This window comes from Phycodurus eques, chromosome 10, assembly GCF_024500275.1.
Source record: "Phycodurus eques isolate BA_2022a chromosome 10, UOR_Pequ_1.1, whole genome shotgun sequence".
Classification (NCBI taxonomy): domain Eukaryota; kingdom Metazoa; phylum Chordata; class Actinopteri; order Syngnathiformes; family Syngnathidae; genus Phycodurus; species Phycodurus eques.
The window spans coordinates 27,339,816-27,358,574 of NC_084534.1; the positions used below are offsets into that span (position 1 = coordinate 27,339,816).

The window sequence follows — 18,759 nt, forward strand, 5'->3', positions numbered from 1 at the left end:
CTTTTCAACAACAGTTTGCCATTCCCCCCCACCCCCCTAAAATTGATTAGTTAAAATCTATGTATTAATTTATCTCGTTAAATGATGTGTTAATGGAGATATGAGGAGAAATAAATCAAAATAATAGTAAAAACTGTTTGAGATGTTGAAAAGCTTTTTAAAAATGTTTCATAATTAAAATTATCATCATTTTCTTGGGGTATTTTTTTTTCTTACCTTATCTCCGAATGATCTGGCCTGTCAGTGTGTTTTAAACAAGAAATGTGGCCTTCGAGCACAAGTTTGACGTGATTATCAGATCCCTACAATTCAATTCAATTCCAACTAGGTTGTTCACCGACTGTCATGGTAAATGTTTGTTATACACTGGAATTTTGCATTTCATTTTTTTAATGCGAGCGCTGGCCTATGCAAAGACCATACAAAAACATTTCAGAATTAAGTGAATGCATTTATGAATAAGCTGTAACAATGCAACTTGTCTTCTTACAAAAAAAAAAGTGGGTATGAATCGCTTATCATACATGATAAAATGATGAGTTGCAAAAGTCAAGCGACTCCACCAAGAGTAAATCTGCAGTCGCATGTAAATTCAAGTTTAGAGAAAGGTCGGTAATGTGTGCAATGAGATGAACAACATCAGGATAGTCGAGGACTGGAAAAATGTGTTAACTTTTTCAACGGAGCATTTTCTAATGTTCGTAAACAAAAGGCACCAGGGTACTTCTGGGTGGCAGAAAAGTGATTGACTACTGCTGAGCTCAACTGAAATGATGATAAAAACTTGTGTTTGGGGTTGTGCTGCCAGATATCCGCCAAGAGGCTTACGTGTTTTTCCATTTCCTTCCCCAAAATTTGAAATTAATCTAGCAGAACCTGTGGGTGACGAGGATGAATCGAGCCGTACAGAGGGAGAAGATGGCAAGACTGCCGGGGGCGTAGTCGCCACTTTTAAAGGGACACACTGAAAACCGAAGCTCCGTCGTCGGGTTTGCGGAAGACACTTTCCCGCCGCTACGAAGAAAACGTCACCTAATTAACCAGTCCCTCAACGATCATGTTAACTATGTCTACATTTTCACCACCTCTATTTTTTATTTCACTAACCTGCTGAAAGATAAAGAGCAACCGGTGAGCTATCTCTTCGAAGCAATTTCGCTCATGAAACATCACCTTTGTTTGTATTGTTTAGCCAACAAACAGACATTGGACAACGGAGCCTGGCGACCTGGAAAAAATGGATGCTACTTCGTCTAGCAACCTTCTTACGCATATGTACATACATACGGTATTTGAGCTGTGAAAATATATTTGCTTCAAGCCTCCAATGGCTGGAATATATCCCGCCGGTTCCTTGCGGGGCTTTTCCATGCAGTAACAACGAGGCGCTCTAAAGCGGCCACGTCAGCTGACTATCTGAAGGGACGATGCAATTTCAGGATGTCGGCATAGCTCGCTAGCTAACTGCACATCAAAACAGCTCTGAATAATCGCTGATGCGAACGAGGCATTTGCAGAAAAGGTGTTTAATGCTAAATTTCCACAATGTAGTGTAACATAGTTGTCAGTCTTTACGTTTTCAGCAATTATCTTCAAACGTACAGTACAACGTATTTAGAAACACATTTCTGAATTCACTTTCCAAGGTCTCATGATCTCATGGCACCCTGGAAGGCCTACACGTGACGACGTCGAGGTGAAAATGTCCGTATCGCTTCATTTATCTCTTCTGTGCAACACCTCAACGGAGGTTGGCACAAAAGCACTTCTCGCCAGGGAAAAACGCGGAGATTTGTTCCCCGCCTAAATCACGTCATGTGATGGTGACATGAGCTAAATATAGTCTTTAGCGCTTCTCCTCCATGCTCACCCTTATTTGCATGCAATCATTTGTTTGATTTGTATCAGGGCGCCGGATCTGGACAGGAGGGATGCTGTGGGCTCTGGAGGGTGAGCCAGAACAAATAATGGCTTGTTCAACAGGCTGAGAAGAAGATAGCGAGGAGTTATCTCGGTGCGAGGGGCTTGGAGCAAAAGATGCTTTCAAGTGGCGCCTCTCCACCTACACGCTTCCGCCAGCCCGCCTGGAAATTCACACGCTCACGTTTTCCCCCCTCGTGACAGCCGGCGCTGTGTTCCTGGCAAAGCGCTCGGCAACCCATTTATGGAAACGAGCGACGTGGAGTCACGATCTGGATCGAGTCCCGCTCGCCGCTCGGGGGGCGACGGCGACTTCCCAAATGCTTTGCCTTTGCCAGCTTTAATTAGATGGCTTTGGAGCGCGGGGGACGACGGAGGCGCGTCGCGTTCGAGTGTGTCCGCCGCGTTAGCGAGCCAGAGACGAGGGTCACCAGTTGTTGTCTGAAGCTTTTCAGCCTCGCCAGCGCACTTCAATACACACAAATGGAAATCAGAAAGGAAATCCGATACATTAAAACCCCGATATTTGCCGAGGATTAGGTCGCCTATTAAAAAAGGCTTGTAATTGCCTGTAGGTGTGGCAAGATGGCAGCAAATCACTTTTTTTCTTTTTTTTTAAATAGACAAGGCAACGGCCTGACTCAACGAAGCGCCTCCCCATACCTCAACATAGTTGCTTAGTACCAAGATGCCACCAGACGACACCAAAGTCATATTTTTGCTATATTTGCAACTTTTATGTTACAGCCTCATTCAAAAATTGACTAAATTATTCTTCTCAGAATTTTACACACATCCCGAAATGACAACATTTAAAAAAAAAAAAAAATGTTTGCAAATGTATTTAAAAACAGAAAAGTAAGAAAAAGTGAAGCACTGTGAAGCTTTGTTTTTGTTTGCACTGTAATTGTGATATGTAATTACCGCAAACCTCCTGAATCAGGACCTAACACACAAGAGGACACTGAGCCAGGAAAAAGCAGGTTTCGATAGCCGGAGTGAAAGAATAAGCAGAATAAGCTTGTTTGGCACACATAAAAAATTATTGGGCACATTTTACATGCGCAATATGCATGCTACTGAACCCACAAATGCACATTCCTTACAAATGGAGCATTATTTAAAAGCAAAATAGGCAGACTTCCCAAAGGAAAGCACTTTCAGCCATTCAGAGGCCATAAAAAAAAGCAAGGACAACCGTCTTGGTTATGCGTTCCGACGCTTCTGTCCCTTAGTGCGGCGCGAGATTAGATGTATGCTAAAGAGTCGCGGCGTTCAAGGCCGGAGGCTGCCCACACGCCGCGTGCTTCACTGGTCGCGAAGGGAAATGACAGTGTCGCATTATTAAAAGCTTTGTGTGCATTAGCAGCTGCTTCAGCAAGCCTTTTAAGTTGAGAGATTACAAATGGCGGGATGCTGGCGCTACCGCGAACTGCCGGAATGTTGTTCGCACGGTGCAGTGCGGCAACTCGTTAGCCTAACAACATCCATCCATTTTCTGAGCCGCTTCTCCTCCTAACAGCATCATTACGTAAAAAATCATTTTACAGACAAGAAGAGTCCAGTTGTCCATTCAACCTTTTGTGGAATATCATGATAAATGATGACTGAGAATCTACACAGACAAAGGAAAAAAAAGAAAAAGAAAAAACACATTGGTACTTTTAAAAAATTGATGTTGTGAGAGTACATTAAAAATTGTGGATTCTTTTCGGGAATTTATCCTCCATAATTCGTGGAAAAACTTGCCTATCCACGATATTCTGTACCATGGTGCAAAAATTCCATAAATTGTATTTCTGTGTCAAAATACTGTCTATAGTAAGTATGATATTAATTGTAAGTCTCTTTAATTGAGATAATGAATGGTTACTGTAAACCTCCGCCGTGAAAGGAAGAAGGTCGTTTTGTGTTTTTGTGAAAGTCCCGCCTTCACTCGCTCAGCTCCCAGCCGCTGACTCGCTCATCCAATCGCAAAGTTAACAGTCGCGGCGTTAGATTCGTGATTGACAGGCAAAGATAGTCCTGGTCAGGAGTATATTTAGGGTTTAAACTATTAATAGGGGCAATGATAATTACTTTCAGAGAAGTGTCAATTATTGTCAGATATTCCGTCAGCCTTTCCCCCGTGAATAGCGAAGGTCAACTGGATATTATTGAGCGAGCGTGTCGTTGCCTTTCGCGACTGTCAATTGATTCGAGTTGTTGTATTTCTTATGTGCACGGTCCCGGCCGGCTGTCTCGAAAAACGTGCCGGGCCACGAGCCACCCGGTCCAAACGTTAGCTCACCCTCGAAACCCGTAAGAGGGCGAATTGGCGAATTTGTGAACAGCAAAGTGCAATTTGGCGGAGATTCACCGTATTTAAAAACACAGCGAGGCGTGGGCGGTGCAGGTGATTGAAGGTCAATACCGATCTCTGAATCATCGCCGACTGCGAGGACCGGCCATGCGATGGGTTGCGTCAAGCCAGATCGGGCAGGAATTCCCGGAAGAGGTGAGATGGAAGAGGCTCATTATTGAAAGTTCAGGCCTTCATTCATATTGCTCTCTGATTCTGCAAGCCAGCAACGGACAGCGACAGAGAACCTTCTGAGTTATTGAGCGTCAAGGCGCACGAGAGTCAGCACATCCCCACGGTGGCCTGATGAGGGATCGGTAAAGAAAATAACGCGTGTTTAGGGAAATAATGCAGCTTGGAACGAGTGACAACCCTTTGCACACGCTTCATCTTTCTCCCTGGCAAACGCTGGGAGAGGTACATCGTTCTTTGACCTCTTGTGACAGATATTTGGTATTTTTAATATTTTGCTCACGACTACGTTGGCTCCCAGTCAACAGTGAAAGTGTACCTAATGATTTGATTGTTGTGCCACTCCTATTCGCAAATATGTGACATGTTTTGGGTTTTGTTTTGCCAATAATGAGATAATACCAATAAAAGCGAGTGTACCAAAAAAATAAAAACAAACGAAAAAAAAAAAAAAAGACGACAACACTGCATTGAACACATCGGTCAGAACACGCAACCATGGTGGATAACAACAAAGGAATTTTTTTGCAAAATGGAGACTGCGGACTACCCACGTGGATAGGATAAGTTGAAGTTAGCGAGTGTGTTTAAAAGTGGCAACATTTCGAGTTGATGTAAACGTACTTAGTTCTGCAAAAGCCATCAGACCGAGGACACTGATCCGTGCTTTCTCTCTTGGCCGGCCTACGTTAGCTTTAGCCACTTTCTGGGCCAAAAGAGGATTACCTGATCAGTTGCCCACCCACCAGAAACATTCCAAAAATAAATACTGCATCATATTTTTTCTTTCCTGCGTTAGTTTCCTTTTCTTTCCAGGCAGCGGCATCTGAACTCCCACAAGTCGTCCTGCATTGCAATGCGGGATCGCGTGCACTTCATGAAACACCCTGCAGCACCTTTTTTGCTATACCAATTCACAGTTTCCTAGCAACTTTTGGCGGCTGTTGCATGCTCTGAGCCTTGGAAGATTCAGTGGTGCCTTGACTTACGAGTTTAATTGACCACACTCGTAACTCAAAACACTCGTATCCCAAATCCTCTTTCACCTTTGAAATGAATGGAAATGCCATTAATCTGTTCCTGCCCCCCCCCCCCCCCCCCCCCCCCATAAAACACTAAAAACCTTTTGTTGTTGCACACTAAAATAAACATACGGAAAGAAACGACGAAGACGGTCACAACTGCTCCGTATACTGCAGTAAGAGTAGCTGATTTTCACAGAGGATAAAGTCTACATGAAGAGTTCAAATGCAAAAACAGGCATCTGCAGTTTTTGTAAACTGAGTAAAATGAGTTTTTTTGTGTTTATTATATCTGGTTCCAGGTTAAAGGTAACAATTTGCATTTAGGGTATTCTAAGTTAATACAAATAAAGCAATAAAGAGGCTAATGTAGACTGTAACTTTTATTGAAAAGGTCGCAAAACCAGACAACTCCAAGAAAACTGTCGTTAAAAATTAGACAAAAAATTCTCACATAATTATAAGATTACTCTGCTATGGTATGATGCTTTGTTAATAAAAAATAATCATAGATGAGTATAATAGAACTACAATCTTTTAACTTTAGCCTTAATCTTAAATTAAAGTTAAAGTTTGCAGTTTTCAAACTGCTAACAATCTCTGACCGAAGCCACGCCCCTCACAGACATGAACGTGTACTAGACGTGTATTGTACGAACGTGACCAGTAAAAAAAAGTCTCTCTTAGCTTTTGCTAGCGGTTTGATGCTGATTTTTTTTTTTTTTTTTTTAAACGTACAATCAATTAAAAATCAAAATAAATGTACCTATTGAGCAGAAATGTTAATAATATCCACATCGGAACGTGGATTAGGTACGTGATTCTCACTCCCCCGATGCCTTAAAGAGAGGACATTGGCAGCTCTTCTTTTAGTGATGCGCGTTCTCAGCTCTTCTTTACCCTTACTCTTTGACCTTGTTTTTTCCCCAAGAGCTGTCCAAGTGCTTCTTTTGAACTTTTGTTGCTAAACGCAGGAAAACACTGTAATCCAGACACGAAAACATGTCAACTGCAAACCCTACCTTTAAATTAACCCTTTATCTTGACCCTTGAAAGTGAGAGAGCTACATCAATGCCAGTTTTGTTACCCTGGCAACGTTGTTTTGCATTGTATCTTAGCATCACACTAGCTGACTTTTCTATGAGGCAAATTGTTGCGGTCCTTTTAAATACTTAACAAGTAATCTGTTGTTGTTTAATGTTTACTTTGCCTGTAAACCTCAACTTGGAGTGGCAATAAACAGCTTGAAGCAAGCACGTAGCTTTCTTTTTGGAAGGATTTTTCGCTGTGAAGTTCGCTGCCACCGTCGAGTGCTGGTATCACAAATTTTTGCTTGCAAGTCAAAGCAAAAAAAAAATAAAAAAAAAGTCGGCCAAGCAACGGTCCTTTAAGCTTGAAAAATTCCTAAAACGGGTCACCCGTAAATCGAGGTACCACTGTAGTTGAGATTGTATTCTTCAAATGTAAATGCAGATTAGAATGTAGAGGATCATTTAAAAAGTAATGGTTTTAGTGCTGTAAGGATTAGGGAGAACAGTAAAAAGGGATTCCTTTTTTTCCGATCACCGATTCTGGTTATTTTTGTTGAGTGTATGCCAGTGTACGCCTGTGTGTGCGTGTGTGCGTGCGTGCGTGCGCGTTACTCACCCAGAGGAAGCCTTGAGGTAAGGATGTGCTGGCTGCCGAGAAGCCCAACATTGCACAGTGAACGGGATTGTGGATGGCAGCTTCAAGCTACAGGAGACAAAATCAATATTGATTTCTCATACATCGCTTTTCTTTTTTTTCTCTTCTTCTTCTTCATTGTTTCCGAGCTGTCTCGATGCATTTTATCAAAGCGACGCACACATTGGCGGTGGCTCTGACACTTTCCCCAAATTCGATTTGGTTCAAAGCTTCCGATGGGCCTTCGCTAAGGACTTTGTTATCCTGTGAGTAACTGATGACACGCCAGCCTTGTTGGAGGGCAACCGCATGTGGGAATGACATCAAAACTGGCACCGGGTCACGTCGCAACAGTGGGCGGCATCTGTATTTTCCCATTCTAAGAGGGCTGCAGACAAAACGTTGCCCCTTTTACATTTAACACTTTTGTGAAACGAGATTATCAACCTCACAACCAATTCACATATTTGTGATGCACTATTTACAAATTGACTTTTTTTAAACTTTTTTTCTGTGGAACCTGCAGTATCTTCAGCAATTTGTCCAGAAACACTTTTTTAAGGAGAAAACACAAATATATGAGGGGTTTGTGTATTGTCAGGTGCCAAAATGAGGACGTTCACTGTAACTACTGGCTTTGTTCTTTTTCACAGACTACACTCCAGGTTACACTGTTGTAGTGGTTAAGTTCCTGGCTGGTGAGGCACTAACATTATGTAGTCAGATTTACAAATTTAGGAGCCGTATACAATGGCATGTTTGCCCTTAAATCAGCAGCATGACATTAAAATCGGGTCAACTGATATTGTTTAACATGATGTTTGAAGCAGATCTTCAAGCCCCGGCATTGGTCTTGGTCTTCCTTGATTAATTACATCCAGTTTCAAGAAAATTCCAAGCTTAGAGATCATGCATTCTATGTGTGGCTTTCAATTGGAGCTAAGATTTCAAACGAACGGTCTGCACTGCGCACTTGATGTTAGAATTACAGTTCGCTACATCTCTGTATAGAAGAATGGCCGCAACGTGCGAGTGTGCTCTCGTACGGCCCCCTACAGTGAGGCAGAGAGCCGTCTGCCTCACCTCGTACTGTCGTATCCATGGTTTGATGTGAACAGCAATGTAAAACGCAATAATTAAATCATTCACCAGACTTTGGAAAGTTAGAGTGCATATTAAAAGTGTCTGAGAACGTTGGAGACATGAAGAGAGACAGAAACAGACACTTGCCAATTACAAGCCTCCTCGACCCATTTAGTGAAGGACTGCGTATTCTAAGCTGAGGTGAGGCGTCTGGACCATCGATGGTAAGAGGTAATACATAAAAACAACAATTTTGACTATAAAACCACAGACATTATTGGATTTATCAATATAAAACACCAAGGTTCCAGGAATGCATGGTGGACTAGTATTAAAAAGTACCACGATACCTCTCCATTAAAAAAAAAACGGTACGATACCGCACATTTTTAGAACCGCTTTTTTTTCCCTTTTTCTTTTTTTCTCCAGAGTGGCTGTAGGCATTTCGACAGATAACAAATAAAAGGCAAAATGTGCTTGCATCAAACTGTATATTTGTCACGACCAGTTGATGTTTACTATAAACTCGACAAATAAAACAAAAGAGACTTAACAACAAACATCTGCTAGGTAATGCTAACATAGCTTGAGAATAATGCCCTTAATCTAGATCATATATAATAATAAATAATATAGCTAAAATAGAGTTGAGACTACATCAAGCTGATTAACAAGTGGAGGTGGGGGTAGCCCTGCACTTGATGCATCAAGACCACCCCCCGACTATCATGATTCGGGAGTGTGAACGCCAAACGTGGGCCGTGCGACAGGCAGAGAGAGCGGCTAATTTTGTTGCCAATTTCTATGAGGAGAGTGCGTGGGGGGGGGGGGGGGACCGAGTAAGGTGGGGTCCATCCTGTTTGCCGGCCGGCATCAATCACAGGTGATTTATAGTCCCCGGCAAACGGGCTCCGCCCCCTTTTCTCTTCTCCAGTGTGCTTTTGTAAACGAAAAAAGGTCAAAAAAAAAAAAAGGTTTTTTTCTATACATGATTAATTACCAGCGGCTATAACAGTCGACCATATGGAGATTGGGGCACGATAGAGACTAGTACTAGTTACTAGTTAGTTATTAGTTTACTAATAATTGACCAAACCCGAACACATGCTACTGTATTATGTACAAAAAAAGAATTCATGATACACTAAATAAACAAAATCATCAAAATAGTTTATTTTAATGATAAAATAATCACTCATTTTAAATTATAGTCTTTACAATTCAATCATTCATAATTAAAAATATTTGATCATAAAGATTTTAAAACGTGAAACTACATAAAATTGTTTAATTTACTTATATTTGATTGTATAATTTACAATCAAAGATTTTATGAGATAAATGACTAAATAAATAAAAACTCATTTCATAAACTGTATTATCTATAATTAATTTAACTAGAATGAACTAACCAATTATTTAGCAAAATACAAATTTGAAGTGCTGAATGTACATTTAAAATAGTTTAATTGACTATTGTATTGTTATAGTATAATTAATTTAACTAATTCATTTAATTTACAGTTTTATATAATTATTTTTACTCGATGTTTTTATTGTATTGTTTATTATCTAATTAGACCCATGAATAAATGATAAATACAATGATAAAAAAATAAATAAAAAATAAATAAAAACATAGGATAAGCGGTACGGAAAATGGATGGATGAAAATAAATGCATTTCAATCAATCAATTTCGGGAATGTGGCCAGGAAGAAAATGCGGCCTACAGGCCCACCGGTGGACGAAATAAATGCTGGACGGAAAAATTCCACTGTACACGAAAAGTCCGCTATGGATGGCGTTACGATGACAGAGCGGACACTGATCGATGGCGGACCACTTATTGGACTTCTCTCGAGCGTGACAAAGGAGACCCTTTCCAGCTGTGGATCGACGGACACCGAAGGATTGTGGGCCATCAGCCAGCAGCGCCGATGCCAGCACCGTTGCTAATAAAGCCTATTAGTGGTGAATTAGTGGTCATGAATTCACCAATGTTTTTCCATCCCTCCATCCATTTTCTGAGCCGCTTAGCCTCACAAGAGTCGCGGGATTGCTGCAGCCTATCCCAGCTATCATCGGGTAGGAGGCGGGGCACACCCCGAACCGGTTGCCGGCCAATCGCAGGGCACATACAAACAACCAACCATTCGCACTCACACTCACGGAATTTAGAGACTTCAATTAACCTACCACGCATGTTTTGGGGATGCGGGAGGAAACGGGAGTGAAAACCCACGCAGGCACGGCGAGAACATGCAAACTCCACACAGGCGGGGCCGGAATTTGAACCCCGGTCCTCAGAACTGTGAGGCAGACGCTCTAACCAGTCGCACACCGTGCCGCCACCAATGCTTTTATGTTATTCCTTTATTTTTCTGTGGAACCCATCCTACTCTATGGTGTGAAAAACTCCCCAATTTGTGTTTTTTTGAAAACCGAGGTCGTCTGATCCACAGACTCTTGTGATTGTGAGGTAAGTGAGGAACGTGCCCTTCGTTTTAACAAGAATAGCATCTGACATTGTCAGTCTCAATTGTCATTCTTGTGTTTGAAGCCAAAAGCAATCCCGGGCGCGGGCCGGCGGCTCGGCACAGCGCAACGGCGGACGAAAAGGGTGATGGAGCGGGCAGGTGAGCTAATTAAAGCGGGATTTGTCGATGCGACGAGCGGCCAACCCGCAGCTGCCGGTGAGCGAGTCTCGCCCTGCCCGTTACCCCGCGAGGGCGCCGGCCCATATGCTGGATCCAGGTGGTTTGCAGAGGAGCGTTCATTACTTCTCAGGGAGATAAATGTCTTGGATTAGACTCGTTGCTGTGAGGCAGAATATCAATCCATTCATTTTCTATAGTGCTTGTCCTCATTAAGATGACAAAAAAAAACAATGGAATTTTTCTCAATAAAATCAAAATGCAGTCAAACAGTAAAAGTATCTATTTCTCCGAAAATGAGTAGCGACTTCTCTGCGCTTCTCCGCTTTACGAAGTAGCGGAAACAAACCGATGCTAGCCATGATATTTATCTTTTTTTTTATTTTATCAACTGTAGACACGTTAACTCGTGGCTGGCTGCAAACGAATATTTGCATTCGCAGAAATCTTTTGGGACCCTATCACCCATTATTCGCAGCCACCCCCGCTTATTCTTTTTTTTTTTTTTAAGAAACCTCCTTCTGATTCACTTCTTTTTTTAACCCGATCCCTCGCTAATTCACTTTTTTCGTCTCCCCCAGTCGCCAACTCATTTGCGTTCTTTTCCAGAAATGTTCTTCTCCTCACAATTATAAGGGAGCGTTAATTTGCAGATTTCCCCAATTCGCGGTCGGGCCCGGTCCTTACCCACGCCGGGGTCCGCTTTACCTTGAATCTGTCGAAGGGTAACGCGCGAGGCTCTCAAAAATGGGATCTCATATTGGAAGTATCGCCTCCTCTCGCAGCCACTCTTCATAAGCACGTTTTTTGCATATCTTGCGAGTACCATGCCGCGGAACCCGAAAAATTCTCTGGAATGTTGCCTTTTCGACAATGGTCGTTGGGCGAACTGACTGAAGGGAAGGGGGCGTGTCACTTTGCCGACACCGATGCCCCCCTTCCCCCTACAAAAAAAAAAAAAACGCTCATACCAGTGATAAAACCTTTTAGCAGTTTTGAAATGACTTTTTTTCCACCAGCGGTATACTTGAAACCAGTAACATGCCTAAAGATATTACGTGATCATACAACCCCAATTCCAATGAAGTTGGGACGTTATGTTAAACACAAATAACAACAGAATACAATGATTTGCAAATCATGTTCAACCTATATTTAATTGAATACACTACAAAGACAAGTTATTTCATGTTCAAACTGATCAACTTGATTGTTTTTAGCAAATAATCATAAACTCACGTTCCAAAAAAGGTGGGACAGGGTCATGTTTACCACTGTGTTACATCACCTTTTCTATTTCACAACATTCAATAAGCGTTTGGAAACTGAGGACGCTAATTGTTGAAGCTTTGTAGGTGGAATTCAGCTTCAGCCGTTCAACAGTCTGGGGTCTCCGTTGTCATATTTTACGCTTCATAATGCGCCACACAGACAGGTCTGCACTGCAGGCAGGCCAGTCCAGTACCCGCACGCTGGCTTTTGCTTTGCATAGTAGAGTTTCAAGTTGCATTTCCGGATGTCGAGCCAAACTGTATTTACTGACATTGGTTTTGTGACTTGTTCCTGAGCCCACGCGGTGATATCCTTGACACATCGATGTCGGTTTTTGATGCAGTGCCGCCTGAGGGATCGAAGGACGCGGGCATTCAATGTCGGTTTTCGGCCTCGCCGCTTACATGCGGTGATTTCTCCACATTCTCTGAACCTTTTGATGATATTATGGACCGTAGATGATGAAATCCCCTCAATTCCTTGCAATTGTACGTTGAGGAACCTTAAACTGTTGGACTATTTTCTCACCTACTTGCTCACCAAGAGGAGAACCTCGCCCCATCTTTGCTTGTGAATGACCGAGCAATTCAGGGAAGCTCCTTTTCTACCCAAGCACGGCACCCACCTGTTCCCAATTAGGCTGTTCACCTGTGGGATGTTCCCAGACAGGTGTTTGATGAGCACTCCTCAACTTTCTCAGTCTTTTTTGCCACCCGTCCCAGCTTTTTCGGAACGTGTTGCAGCCATAAAATTCAAAATGAATGATTATTTACTAAAAACAATAAAGTTTATCTGTTTGAACAGGAAATATCTTGTCTTTGCAGTGTATTCAATTAAATATAGGTTGAACATGATTTGGAAATCATTGTATTCGGTTTTTATTTATGTTTAACACAACGTCCCAACTTCATTGGAATTGGGTGCTAAATGCTAAGATGCTAAAACAGAGTCTACATCATCACTCTAGTGCTCCTTCTTGTCCAATATAGTATGATGCAGTATGCAAACGAAAGGCTAATATCTCAGTAGCTTGTCCCGGTGTACCTAATGTTCTGGCCATTGAGGGTACATTGCATCGCATAGCCCACGGGGCGGGGGGGACAACAATTCAACAATCAGAATATTGCATGTTATATTCTGCTTCTTTTTTAATCTGTAGTCACACACCAGCACCACACTGCGCCTCCGGTTCCACACGACAATATTCTTTACACGCCCTAACAAGCACTAATAGAACATTTCCACCCTTTATTAAGTGGCAATTGACTGGTGCCGGCACCCCCGCCCCCCCAACGGTGCCGCCGCCGCCTTGGGGCTACATGCAGGGCGGCGGCGGCGGCGGAGCGAGTCAACAGTCCAGAAAACACTCGCACTCAAAGCATGGCTGCGGTCTATGTGTGCTAAACAAGCGGCTAGGACGCGACATTTGGCAACCCGGCGTCTCGGGCTTTTCAGCGTAGAGCGACGTGACTGGCAAGGAATTCGGGGCTCTTGTTGTCATTCGGGTCGCAGGTGAGATGGAGACTTTCCCAGTTGACTTTAGGCAAGAGGCTGGTTACACCGTGCAATGGTCGGAATCCAACCTCAGGGCAAATACAGTGGTGCCTTCAGGTAAGAATTCATTCATTTGTGACGTGACCACGCTTGGAAATCACCACTTGTATCTCAATTTATATTTTCCCGTTGAAACGCTATTAATCAGCCTAACAACAACAAATGTTTGTAATGGGTTTTAAATAAGAAATAACAAAAAATGAATATGAATTCACAGTCATGTGTTTTGAATAAGAAAAACAGCACTATAATATTGTAATACATATCAAATAGGTATAGGTCTTCGGTAAGTTAGTATTAGTCATTCTTTAATATATAATTGTAGATTTTTTTTTTTTTACTTCAAAAAATATGAAAGAAGAAGGGATAAACTGCCAATAAGGGTTTTTGGCGTTGGTTCTTCCCAAAAGCGAAAAAAACAAAATGAAAAACAGAAAAGATTGAAACAATGCAAAATAAATTTGGAAAAAATGAAAAGAATCTGCAAATAGGTGAATCTACGGGTGCCGATCCGAGAGTATGCGGGGGTCCGCTGTATTGTTATACTGTGTGTTGTACTTGTTATATTGTTATCTGTTTTTCAGCAAAAAACTGCAGATAGATTTTAAAGAAAAAAATGTAAAAAGATGAATTCCTGAATAGCCAATATATATAATATTATGGTGATTACTCGGACTGTACGAACGGCAACAGGTGCAAACAGGTTCATTGTGCTACTACTGCCTTAGCATGTCATTGTTGTGCCTGTCACTGTATATTGCTTGCATAGCTAGCTAGATGAACAAAGATACAATATTTGTGGTCAATTCATAAACATTTTAGGACCAGTTAAGTCAAAAAATTGGACAACTTCCCACGGCACACCTGATGATCTCTCAAGGCAGACTAGTGTGCTGCAGCGCAGTGGTTGGGAATCATCGTATTAGAGGCTCCACTGTAGCAGACTGATGCGTTTCGTTGATATCATTTTTGCAAGATCTGTTTGGCTCACAGACAGCGAACGCAAGCGCACGCGCACACACTTGCATTAGACTGCTGAGAACCGTCACGCTGGGCCAGCAAATTGTTGTTTGCTCATTACGGCATGTCCGATACATCACGCTCCCTAATGAAGCTCACGCAGCAGGAACGCGAGCATCAAGGTTGCTCCTTGACGTTTGTGATTTGGTCATTTGGGGCGCAGCCGCAAGCCGCCGATTCAAATTCCGCTCGCATCTCCGCACGCGGATCAAAGGCACGGGCGCCCGCCGCGCTCGCACGCCAACACTCAAAGTCGTGCGAAGACAATGAAACCTTCAGGGGTGGAGGGGGGACGATGTTTAACTCCTGATGGGGCAGCCGTCAGCGTCGTGATGGGCTGAAAAATGTGGCGATGTCATAATCACCGCCGCGGTCCCCGTCTCCACGGCGCCGGCGCCGCTCACTACGAAAAAATGAAGCCGTCGCACTCGAGATGCCACCGAGGTCTTTCTCATCGTGTCCTTCATCAGCTTGGCCAGTAAATGTCATGCAAATTTGCTGTGTCGTTGCTACGCCCCTTCACACATACGGCAAAAAAAAAAAAAAAAAGCTTACAAACAAGAAAAAAAAGTAAGGAAACGAGGAATACATTTCTTCGAACGAGCGGACTAAGCTAGCCTTAAAAAAAAAAAAAAAACACAGAAATCTTAAAACTAGTCTTTCGTAATGATACCCACACACACTGCAAAACATTGGAATAAAAGAACGAAAAAGAAAAAAAGGAATAGGATGAGGAATGTTACTTAACTCATTTCGCTACGAGCCACTTTCCAAGCAGTTCCCCATATTGCCAGCCGTTTTAGAGCACTTTATTAATTAAAATAGCCTATAATGGTTCTCTAAAGCATTACTAATCCATAGACATGGATCAAATTCCATTATTCCCTCTTTCCACCTTGTTACATAATCAGAGGGCAAGAACGGCACCAAATTAGAACGTTTAGCCTCCTCCCATTGGCTGGGTACGGTAATTTCCTTGCGACGGGGGAGTCCACAGTACTGCGCTAAAAGTGCAATTGGCACGCCAAGTGTCACGGCCACAGATCAGTTCCTCTGCACGCCGAGGTTCCGTCTGCTAGTACGGCGAACCCTGGCACACGCGCGGTTTGTTTTATGTCGAATGATTTAACGACTGAATATAGTCGTTTATGTGACATGGGATCATGGTTGTGCGCATTCTAGATGTATGGTGTCGATGCTTTATGATCCTCTCTGTTTTAAGTGCTTTGCCGCCATCGTGTGGCATTTATTCGTGGCTTGTCGCAATTTGGTGCAGGGCTCGCTCCTAACCCCCCCAAATAGCCGAGTTCACCGTAGGGCGGGGAACGTTTTCCTGTTCGCATTTGCAGCGATAAATTACTCGGGTTGGGGGAGGTGGATAACAGCACTTCGTCATTAGAGCTGTCACCGCAGCCGCAAATTAAAAATCCCAAATCCAATTCTCCATCCCTGCTCCAGCTGTTTAGTGAATTAATTAAAGATTTAGTCACACAGCGGGCTGTGATGACATGACAATATTTGCATGCTGATAGCGGCAAAGCCTCTTTGGGGTCTTTATTTATGCGTTTTAATTTCAATACACCTAAGGTTTGATCTCGATAATCGCACACAAGCAACTGCTGCCTTGGAGTGACTGCTGTTACGTTCCTGGCTGGTGGGCAGGGGCAGGGGCAGGGCCGCGTTCATACGGCGAGCATGGAGAGCAAACATTACCTCACCGCAGCCCCATTTTACATCAAATGCATATATCGGCTAAGTGTGAAGAATGATCGTAACCAGTGATGAGAAAGTTCTATTTGTCTTCCTGTTTTCTTTTTCTTGATGCTAACATTCAGATACTTGGGCACCCTTCTCGGGCACAAAATTGCATTCTTTAAGGGCCTATTCACACTAGGTCATTTGAACTGTACTTGAGCCTACTTGACACCTTCAGTACAGAACGTTTGGCGAGTGAGTGTGTTCTGATGTGGAGTCGAGACGGGTCCATTTCCCCTCGTCTGGCACGCTCGGATGTCATGCAATGACTGTAATGCTATCCATAGTTGTCTCTTATTCGTGATAACAGACACCTTGCACGATGGAAAGAAACATGATGACAGGAACTCATCGATAAAGTCAAACTCCACAGCACTCACAGGCAAACAAAGTGTGTCATATAACTACTGTAACGTGATCTCAAATTAGCACTCCTCGCCTGTTATGTTAACCGCCAGTGCACAGTCGAAATGCACAGAATGACTTCAACTCATCTTTTGTCACTAGACAATAATGAAGAAGAAGAAGAAGAAAAAAAAAAAAAAAAAAAAAAAAAAAAAAAAAAAAAAACCTTGAAGACACACAGGAGGACAAAGCTTGAACCAACTGGAGACAAAATCCTAAGTGAGGCATTGCAGCAAGCGTTGACATTCCTTTTCTATTGTATTATTTATTTAGTTAATTTTATTTGTAAAGCCCTTTTTTGTTCATAACATCTGTGCTTTGCTCGGCAAATGTTCCTTCATCTCATACTCGGGAGCTTCATAAATCCGTCACTCACCGGACAGCGGCAAGCTCGGTCGCCGAAGATGCTCTACAAGCCCATTTTGTGAGGCTACGGCCAATACGCGACGCCGCTGTGTAATCGTTCCATCAGCAGGGGGGGGGGGGGGGAGACGGATGCGCGCCACGCCCTCCCCAATATCACCCGCCCGCCCGCCCGTCTAAACAAGTCCAGACCCCGGCGACCTGGACGTTGTGATTGTGTGTGCTTTTACAAAAGGCACAAATCATCTGTGACATGTTAAAGGGGATGCCACAACGACAACAACAACTCCCAAGTCAAGCACAGAATACAGCGGAATAGATCAAAAGATGTGTAACATGCATCCTTCTCATTTTCGATGGGCAAATTTAAAAATCGAGAAATGAAAATGTGATTTAGTTCTTATGAATCTCATAATATTTTCATATTACAATTTAGGCTTGCATCAAAAATACATAACGGAAAAAAATGACAACGGGATTTTTTGTTGTATCTCAAATCAACATTCCTCATTAACATGAATGAAAATGCCCTTGATCCATTACAGCCTCCCCCCAAAAAAATGTTTTTGTGTTTATTAATATGTAAAGATAGCACACAATTAAATAGAATGTAAAGAAATGCCACATTTATTTTTTTTGCTTCAATTCAAATGGACGTTGTGATGTTCCTCCTGTTGTGCGCATCTTGGCCAGAAGGGGGCAGTATAATACATATAGATGGATATACAGTACACGAAGATGGTCTCAGCTCAGCTTAGGTTTGAGCTGTTTCCCAGAGGATAACGAATATATGCCTGGGACAATTGTTATATTGTCTGTCTCCATGTGTTGTTGCACCGTTTGCATTCAAATATCCGTTGCCACTCCCAGTTGAGGTTTTCTGTCAAACTACACATAAAACAAAGATAATTACAGTTTTTTTTTTAAACAACCACGACTTTGTTTTAGATAAGTCCGTTTAGCTTAATAATAACCAGCAATGCAAAACACCATAGAGGGGCTAACAAACATAATCGCTGTCACAGTATTAAAAATGCTTTAAGCAACGGACAGTTGAACACAAAGGGTGGAGCACCTCATATAGATAATAAAACAATATTCACATGCATTTTCTTTATCCTCTGCATAAAACGACAAATATTATTGCGGCTTAGTGAGGAGGTTCTGACAAGCTTTATGTATGCTGGAACGGATATATCACATCTCCATTCATTGAAATGGGAAAAGCGCTTTGAGTCACGAGTGTGGTCAAAGTACAATTTGAAGTTTAATCAATTTAAGTATCTCAAAGCATCACTGTATTCAAATCAAATTCAGTCCTGTGGCCCAAAATTGATATGAAAAATCGGGCACTTTTTTTGCCATGTTTTGTGCAAAGACTAAAAAATATCCATCAAACGACAAAATAATCAGTCACTTTTTCATTTTTCATTTTTGACTGCCAATTGGAAACGGAAAGAGCCAACGACACACAGCTTGATGAACAGCAGTGATATGATGTGGAGTGCGG

The 18,759-nt window shown here is 42.4% G+C and overlaps 1 protein-coding gene across 3 annotated transcripts in view; it reads right to left on the bottom strand.

The window, feature by feature from the left end:
* The window catches only part of arhgef10la (Rho guanine nucleotide exchange factor (GEF) 10-like a), a 117,646-nt gene that overhangs the window by 19,925 nt on the left and 78,962 nt on the right, over window positions 1–18,759 (bottom strand). For 2 of the 3 annotated variants that reach the window (XM_061687072.1, XM_061687070.1), the window contains one exon: window positions 7,124–7,210. The exons of the other annotated variant lie outside the window; for it this stretch is intronic. In XM_061687072.1, coding sequence (XP_061543056.1) covers window positions 7,124–7,210 — 87 coding nt within the window. The remainder of the gene's footprint in view (window positions 1–7,123; window positions 7,211–18,759) is intronic. 3 annotated transcript variants of the gene reach the window in all.